Below are 9,504 nucleotides of genomic sequence, written 5' to 3'. Positions count from 1 at the left end.
TTATAAAACATTTCCTTTCAATTTCCTAGAACTTATGTTTCAGCACAACCTCAGAAATAATATAAAATTATAAGTAGATACAACCCCAAATTGCATTCATTATTGTAAATATGTTTCTAAATTTTACAAATCATTCATTTCTTTAAAAAGTACCCATAGAGATATATATCTATTTGTCAGATGGACAAATCAGGTTCTTGGGACATTACTATCAAAAGATTTGTTTCACACAAAACTTTGAATATATTTGTATATTATATATACTGAAACCAGTATAGATTTACAAGAAGAAATGCAATACCATATTTGTTAGTATGCATGTGTTAATGATTCAGTGTAGTCTTTTGTAAATGGGATAATTTTACATTTTAAACAAAACACTTTTTTAGGGTAATGCTTGGTTATTATCACATAAAGCAGAGTGAACTGGATGGTCATAACTGCAACTCTCTTTTTACGATGATTTAACCCACTTTTCCTCATTATGTCAGTATAGCTTTCAACAGCGTGATCTATCTGCCTGACATTTGCTATATCCTCTCCACTAGACATGAAATACACACTTTCTATTTGTAAAAAGTCTACTTCCTTTTTACTATTCAGCAGCTTTATGAAGGTAAAATTTACAGGCCATTCTAAGTGTGAAATTCAATTGTTTCAGAACATTCATAGCATTGTACAAGCATTACTACAATCTCAAACATTTCCTTCATCCCCAAAATTTCCAGGGGTCCATTTGCAACCAGTTTTCAGTCCTACTTCCTTCCCCAGCAAAGCACTAATTTTCTTTTGTTGTATATACAATTGTCATTCATTTGAATGAAATAACATAATATTTTGCTTGTCAAATATGGCTGTTTCATTTACCATGATATTTTTGAGGTATATCCATGCTATATAATATAAAAATAATTTATTCTTTTATATTTCTGTGTAATATTTCACTTAAGGCCACACAACATTATGTTTATCTTTTCACCAAATAATGGACATATGGAATGTTTCCAGTTTTTAAAATATTTTCAATATTCCTATGAATATTCATATACAAACCTTTGTGTGTATTTCCTGATTTGTTCTATTACCAAAGGCTGTAAATTATTTGTTGAGACTTGTTAAGAAGATCATAATATCTCCTTTCTCATATCCATGGTAAGCCTCATAAAAATCAAACTAGGTTGTTGAATGACTCCTGCAGACATCTAATTCTGTCATTTATCTATTTACTCTCATTACTTAGTGTTTCAAAGGGACTCATTTCTATAGTTCATTGGGTCAGTCCAATATAGAGATTTATATACACAGTACACTTAGGTGGACTAAACTATTTTTTTCCCAGATGTTAGTTATTTTAACTGCCACTCACTAAGAATAGAAATATTTTATTGAAATGGCAGCTACCACTGTGTGGGAATTTTGGATCCTTCCTAACTCACACGTGTATTCATTTCACATGGGTCCCTGATGCCCATCTTGCTTGCTTATAATAAACTATCATGCTGCTATGTGGCTTAGAAACTGACAAGCCTGACATAACCACAGTGGGCTACATCACCCACTTTGAGATATAAGCCAAAGTAAAGTCTACACTAAAATCTCTGAAGAGGATTCAGGAAACTACAAAAAGGAAATCAAATGCATTCACTGGGGAAAATGTCATAGTTAGTGCCTGGTCCAAATCACATGTTTTAATTTAGTAATTATAGAACTTAGTTATCAGTATTAAATTATTATTTTCAAAAAGTCTGACACCATTGGTTTTATCCTACTGTCCCCAGACATGAGAAAAAAATACAAGAGTGTTACTTGTTATCCCCTCAAACATCAGTAAATTGAAGATAATACTGAAGGTTGGCAATCCTGAAGAAATAAGAAATAGATCAAATTGTTAGCATTTCAGGGGAAAAAAGCATATAATAGAAATTTGTGGATATTTTAAGTGATAGTGAGCTGACTTAATGGGCTTCATGATGTTTGATTGAATTGGGCTGACACAGGGCTGTGGTTGAAGGGGCCAGAGCTAGCGTAACAGTCAACACAGGAAGCTATGACCTGCCCATCCCTGGAGACATAAAATAGAGCTAAGTCTTCCTGAGATAAATAGAATTTTTTTTCTCAATCCTGATCCAGAGTCAACTGCCACTGGCTCTTTCACTGGTTTGATAGGAATAGATTTTTAAAGTTCAGGGCAGATTGGCAGAAGTATGAACAATGCAAAGAATAGTGAATGAAGTTTCTTAAAGCAAGGAAGAGAGTTTCTTCATACCTTTGACATCAAAAGGTTGTAGACTAGTTGGGAAAGTAGGTCATGCATCAAAATTATGTTCAATTTTACTGTTTTTAAAATAATGAATTCATTACAGGGAAATTTCTGACAATAGAAATCTGTCCTTTCCTAGGAAATAAGAAATTGGTCCCTGTGCTATAATTAAGTATTTAAAATTACTTAGAAAGACAGTCATCAGAATTCACTTTTTACAGTGCCATTTTAATTCATTTCAAATTTGTCATTTCAATTAATTTCATAGTGACAATGGGAGGAATAAAAGTGTTTTAACTTAGCCCTTTTTGACATTACAGAGGCAAAAATGGAATAATATCTGCAACATACTTTGTCTCCAGAGAAGCACTTTGGGTTTCCTCTTTTGAACAGATTTGTAGGTCCCTTCAATGCTTGGCATTGTTGCTTTTATCTCAACCTACATTTTCCCACCCCGCTCTTATATTTTTCTTCCAAGTCTTTATCCCCATCACATGTAGAAATTTTATTACTTGCCTTTGATAAATTCCTTAAGGCATATGAGCTACCCAGATTGAGTCAGGATGATATAAACAACCTAAACAGACCAATATCAAGTGAGGAAATTGAAGAAGCCATCAAAAGACTACCAACCAAGAAAAGCCCAGGACCAGATGGATATACAGGAGAGTTTTACAAGAACTTTAAAGAAGAACTAATACCAATACTCTACAATCTATTTCAGGAGATAGAAAAAGAGGGAGTACTTCCAAATTCATTCTATGAGGCCAACATCACCCTGATTTCAAAACCAGATAAAGACACTTCAAAGACAGAAAACATCATATCAGTATCCCTAATAAATTTAGATGCAAAAATCCTCAATAAAAATCTGGCAAATCGGATACAAAAACATATTAAAAAGATCATGCACCATGACCAAGTGGGATTCATCCCTGGGATGCAAGGCTGGTTCAATATACGGAAACCAATAAATGTAATTCACCACATCAATAGACTTAAAGATAAGAACCATATAATCATCTCGATAGATGCTGAAAAAGCATTCAACAAAATACAGCATCCCTTTATGTTCAAAATTCTAGAAAAATTAGGGATAACAGGAAATTACCTCAACATGGTAAAAGCTATATACGCTAAGCCTCAAGCCAGCATCATTCTAAATGGAGAAAAATTGAAGGCATTCCCTTTAAAATCTGGAACAAGACAGGGATGCCCTCTCTCACCACTTCTATTCAACATAGTTCTTGAAACACTAGCCAGAGCAATTAGACGAAAGAAATTAAAGGCATAAAAATAGGAAAAGAAGAACTTAAATTAGCACTATTTGCTGATGACATGATCCTATACCTAGCAGACTCAAAAAATTCAACCAAGAAACTTCTAGAACTAGTAAATGAATTCAGCAAAGTGGCAGGATATAAAATCAATACCAATAAATCAAAGGCATTCCTGTATTTCAGTGACAAATTCTCTGAAATGGAAATGAGGACAACTACTCCATTCACAATATCCTCAAAAAAAAAAAAAACCTGGGAATCAACTTAACAAAAGAGGTGAAAGAGCTATACAATTAAAACTACAGAACCCTGAAGAAAGAAATAGAAGACCTTGGAAAATGGAAGGATTTACCTTGTTTATGGATTGGTAGAATTAATATTATTAAAATGGCCATATTACCAAAAGCACTTTACAGATTCAATGCAATTCCCATCAAAATTCCAATGACATTCCTTGCAGAAATAGAAAAAGCAATCATGAAATTCATCTGGAAAAACAAGAGACCCAGAATAGCTAAAGTAATTCTAAGCAGGAAGAGTGAAATTGGTGGTATTTCGATTCCAGATTTTAAACTATACTATAGAGCAATAGTAACAAACAGCATGGTACTGGCACCAAAACAGGCTGGCAGACAAATGGTACAAAATAGAGGACACAGAGACCAATCCACAAAATTACAACTACCTTATATTAGACAAAGGTGCTAAAACCATGCAATGGAGAAAGGATAGAATCTTCAACAAATAATGCTGGGAGAACTGAAAATCCATATGCAACAAAATGAAATTGAATCCCTTTCTCTCACCATGCATAAAAGTCAACTCCAAATGGATCAAGGAGCTAGGAATAAGACCAGAGACTCTGCATATAATAGAAGATAAAACTGGCCCTAATCTTCATCATGTGGGAGCAGGCCCCAAATTTCTTAATAAGACACCTATAGCACAAGAGTTAAAACCAAGAATCAACAAATGGGATGAATTCAAACTAAAAAGTTTTGTCTCAGCAAGAGAAATAATATGTGAGATGAATAGGGAGCCTACATCCTGGGAACAAATTTTTACTCCTCAAATATCAGATAGAAGAACTCTAATCTCTAGAGTATACAAAGAACTCAAAAAGTTAAACAACAAAAAAGCAAATAACCCAATCAACAAATGGGCCAAGGACTTGCACAGAAACTTCTCAGAAGAGGATATACAGTCAATCAACAAATACATGAAAAAATGCTCACCATCTCTAGCAGTCAGAGAAATGCAAATTAAAAGTACTCTAAGATACCATCTCACAAAGGCAGAGTAATATAGTGAACACTCTAAGGAAAACCAGGTGGTAAAGTAATGAGTAGTGCAGGATGTATCTTTAGCAAATAAAATAATTTGTAACACATATAGTATTCCAATAAAAATATGTTTAAATAATGTGAAAATAGGTATGGTTAGAAATTTCTTGATAATTTAATGACACTCAATTCAAATAATGGAGCCTAATTTCTCTACCACTGAGTATGGGCTGGATTTATTGACTCCTTCTAATGAAGAGAAAAATAAAAGCTGAAATGACTGCATGTGATTATGGAGAATAGGTCATAAAAGGTTCTGCAGACTTCTGTTGAGACCCTTCCTTATATCACTTACTGTGAGGTAATCAGCTGCCATGGTGTGAGGAGATGTAAGTGGTTATATGTAGAGGCCCCTTGTTGGGCCTATGAGTTGGAAAGCAGCCTGTGTTGACTATGTGAGGGGCCCTCAGGGTTCAGCACACTGAATCTGGATATTGTGTTTGGAACACTAACCACACTCAGCCCCATCATCATGATAACCTGACCTCCCTCAGGTGCACAGCATGTTCCTTTCCTTCTGATTTTTGTTGCTGACCTATTAGCCCATTAGTTGCCACTCCTAACGGTGTTAGCTCATTGGATTATTATGGCCCTCAGATAATTTTCCCAGTAACAAGCTATGCATAAAAGGTTTGCCCACGCAATAATAAAGTGGATCTAGTTCTCTGAAACTGATCTCTGAAGGTCTCTTTTCGACTCTGTCACCACACCCTCCTAAGCTATTCAGTAGGCTTCAGCTGGACCAAGTGATCCCACAGTCCCTATGCAATGAGGAACTAAAGCCTCCTGCTTATGGCCCAGTACTGAGGCATCTTGCAAGTAGACTTTATGTTAGATGGCTGTTGCCCTGGCTGACAGAGTGACTGCAACCCTCTGAGAGTCCCAGCTAAGAATAACTAACTAAATTATACTAGTATTATTAACCATCAGACACAGTCTAAGATAGTAAATTATTTTGTTCCACACTGCCAAGTTTTGGAGGAATTTGTTGCATTACAATAAATATCTAATACAATGTCATATATAGATGGTGTAGGGGATCCCAAGAACCTTCATATAAGATAACAGATGTTGTGTATGAAAGACAATGTGGTGATATTATCAGCTATGGTAGTAAATCAGGTGACTGCATATACAAGCTTGATTTATATCACACATAGATGGAGCTCTAAATGCTTTTGCCAGTTTAGTCTTTGCATGGGTCATTAAGCAAACATTCTACCAAGAGTCCTTCTGACACTCAAATTTTAAGTTAAACGATGAATCAAAGACTTATGAATGAATGGATATAAACACATAGGCTACAAAGTGTTGAAGTTATTATTTTTCAATCATTGCCTATTTCTGTTAATGTTATCTATTTTGCTTTCCTATATATTTTGTATCATCAGATAATTTTCCATATGTATCTTAATTCTTCCATATATAATTATAGGGAGAAATCATACCTACTAAGAGAGATGTGCTTCAGATTGCATTAGTTTACATATGCAAATCAATATAACAATGAATGATATGGACAAAATTAGATGTGAGATATCATTATATAGAATTTATAATTTTTTAGTTCTTTTTACAAAGCAGGATACTAGAAGAAAGAATAAATATTTCATTATAGGTTCAGATGTGAATATTTTCTGTTTTTATTCCCTTCAACTATAAAATGAATATATCATAGAGTATACCTCTTAAAACTTTGATTAATTTAATCAATATGTGTTAATTACTTTCAACACTGTTGTATACCTAATAAGCAGGTTTTCAACATTACCTCTTGTTCTAAGAATTGGAGTGGGTGAATCTAAACAGATGTCAGACTTAAATTATTATTCAACATTGAAAACACTGACTTTTCTAGAACATAGTTAAGAATCATAGAACAATTCAAAATGATAATAAAGATATCACAATTTCCATGTCATGCTGATGAAAAGATTAAGCAATAGAACAATCAACTAAGAAAGGGACTGTCTTGGAGAGGGATGTTAAGAGAAGATATTATGAAAATGGTAGTGAAAATTTCAGTGTTCTTGACCATCCAAGCCTAAGATAATGAATAATTTTGTTTTAAGTTGGCAAGTTTTGAATTGATATGTTGCAGTATAACAGAATACACTGTAATACAATAGATGGTGCAGGGGATTCAAGAACTCTCAACAAAGTCAATAGAGTTGCCCATAAAGGCAACATGGTAATATTAGAAACTATAGTAATGATTTAACTTCAATTAACTAGACACACGTTAGATTTTCAGAAAATAAGGAGTGCCTGCCCAGCATACAAATCTTTGGTTCTAAAAGTCTTTCCAAATGGATTTTAAAAATCTATTTTCCCATTTTATACAAATAGATCAGTGACCAGCTTTTCCCTTGAAACACAATGAATAAAATTTATCACATAATTCTCTGATGACCTTTTAAAAGCCAGAGAGGTTATAAACTGTGTGTTGTCATGGTAGAAACGTGAAACAGGTTGACTTGGAGAATATAAAATGGAGTTGGGACACCTAGTTAAACCAAGCTCCAGGCACAACCATGGCTGAAACTTTGAACAGAACTGTCTCTGCACAAAGCCACCATGGTTCACGCTGACCTGGTAAACTGGACTGAGGACAGTGTGTGAAACAGCTCCCATGCTTCCTGAGACCTCGTGATGCTTTTCTTATAAGGCAGTGTGCACTTGACACACCCAACACAAATCTTGACAAGCAACGCATGTGACTTCCAACAGACTTTCTCTTAAAGCTATAAAAACAGCCACCATTCTGTAATATTTTGAAACATGTTTTCCAGGCTACTTCAATTTGGTGTCTCTTGGAAGGATTGCAATCCTAAAGGATCCATAGAAACAAAATTCTTTTTTATTCTCAATGAGGTTGTTTTTATCTCAGTAGACAGTATAAACTTATGTGTAGTCTTCTTACGAATTTCAACCTTGTCAACTCTAAAACCTAGATTTATAGAACGGCCAAAGGGACACTGCTGAAGATCAGAAAAAGCCATAAATTTGGAGAGGAAGGAAGAAAGACATGGAGTTGAATAAGCAGGCCATGGCCTCTAGACACTTGCAATTTTAATGATAAACAATCAAAGCAGAATTCCATCAAATACAGAGTGCAGAGCAGAAGAGATATGTTGTTTTGGCAAATTATAAAAAGAGGAAATGTTAGGTTAACAGGAAGAAGCTTCTTTGAAGGTATAAATGTGTGTTCTAGTCCACTAAATTCAGATGACATGAGTGTTGCAATTCCCAAAAAATGAGAGAGAGTGACTGTGCCCTGTTTGTTATTTGGCAATAATTCTGGTATAAAAGGAGTAGATCTGAAAAACGCATCCAAAGAACATCAGAGAGGCATTGCTCTTGTGTCTCATACCCAAGATACCATCTTCCTCAGAGCCACTTTCACATCCTTGTTTCTCAAGGAATAAATCAAAGGATTGAGGGAAGGAGTGACGACATTGTTTAACACCTGAACAACAGAATCCAGCCAGGGGCTGGAAGCAGGTCTGAGATACACAAGAATCACAGGTCCATAGAACAAGAGGATGGAGGTCAGGTGGGCACTACAGGTGGAGAAGGCTCTGCGTCTGCCTTCAGAGGAACGGATTTTCAATATAGAGAGAACAATGCGGGTGTAAGAAAGGAGGATAAGAAGAAAGCACACCAGGGCAACCACACCTATGTTGGTGAAACTCACCATCTGTGCTAGAGAAGTGTCTGCACAGGCCAGGGACAGCACCACTGGAATATCACAGAAAAAGCTGTCCACCTCATTGGGCCCACAGTAGGGCAACTTAAAGATGAGAAACGTGAGGATGCTCCCATGCACACAGCCCCCCAGCCATGTGCACACTGTCAGGCTGGTGCACACCCTCTGGTTCATGATGACAGTGTAGCGCATGGGGTGACAAATGGCCACAAAGCGGTCATAGGCCATCACTGTGTACAGGAAACACTCAGTGCCACCCAGGGTGTGGTAGAAGAAGACCTGGGAGGCACAGCCCTGGTAAGAGATGGTGCGGCTTTGCCCCGCTAGGGAGACCATCATCTTGGGGGAGTTCACAGAAGGGAAGAAGATGTCAAACACTGACAGGTTTCCCAGGAAGAAGTACATGGGGGTGTGCAGTCTGGATGAAGCCAGAATGGTGACAAAGATGAGCAGGTTCCCCAGCAGGGCGAACAGATAGAAGGCCAGAAACAGGACAAAGATCATGTTCTCCAGCCCTTCAGTGTGAGGAAGTCCCAACAGGATGAACTCCTTCACAGAGGTGTAGTTGTTCATGCTTGGGCACCAGGGAGGCCTGGAAACAAAGCAATAATCATGACCTAAGACCTGGAGGATCTGAGAAGTCCTTCCCACAGAGCGATTTCTTCCTCGGGCAGAGGCTGCCAGCAAGGCTGAGGAGGGAAAGAGACCAGTAATTAATCTAGACTTGTAGATAAATTATGTGTCAAATTTGGCTTCAGTTTCTTCCTGTTAAGTGAGGAAACAGTAATTTATAGTTAGCAAATATCTTACAGTAATCAAAACTTAACTGCAATTTATTTACTTTCTCCTGATCTGGTTGATCATCAAACACACTGGTGTATTTCAGAGCCATCTACCTTCTCCAAGAAAAGT

At 36.3% G+C, this 9,504-nt stretch overlaps 1 protein-coding gene across 1 annotated transcript; it reads right to left on the bottom strand.

Moving 5' to 3' along the window:
- Window positions 1–5,606: 5,606 nt before the first annotated feature.
- LOC101965056 (olfactory receptor 10D3) lies at window positions 5,607–9,165 on the bottom strand. Its single transcript, XM_005328425.2, has 2 exons — window positions 8,261–9,165; window positions 5,607–5,700 (listed from the first exon to the last, which is right to left on the bottom strand). Exons 1-2 carry the CDS (start codon window positions 9,163–9,165, stop codon window positions 5,607–5,609), a joined length of 999 nt encoding a protein of 332 aa, XP_005328482.2.
- Between the last annotated feature and the right edge of the window lie 339 nt (window positions 9,166–9,504).

The sequence above is a fragment of the Ictidomys tridecemlineatus genome, chromosome 4, assembly GCF_052094955.1.
Source record: "Ictidomys tridecemlineatus isolate mIctTri1 chromosome 4, mIctTri1.hap1, whole genome shotgun sequence".
Taxonomy (NCBI): Eukaryota; Metazoa; Chordata; class Mammalia; order Rodentia; family Sciuridae; genus Ictidomys; species Ictidomys tridecemlineatus.
Note: the sequence above shows the minus strand (reverse complement) of the source record. Positions and strands in the feature narration are given on the sequence as shown.

Excerpts from the sequence above, each read along its gene's own strand:
- LOC101965056 (XM_005328425.2), bottom strand. The coding sequence starts at position 9,165 with ATGAACAACTACACCTCTGTGAAGGAGTTCATCCTGTTGGGACTTCCT. Across the intron at positions 5,701-8,260 it reads GCTCTGAGGAAGATGGTATC|GCAAGATGCCTCAGTACTGG; the intron begins TTGGGTATGAGA and ends TAAAGTCTACTT.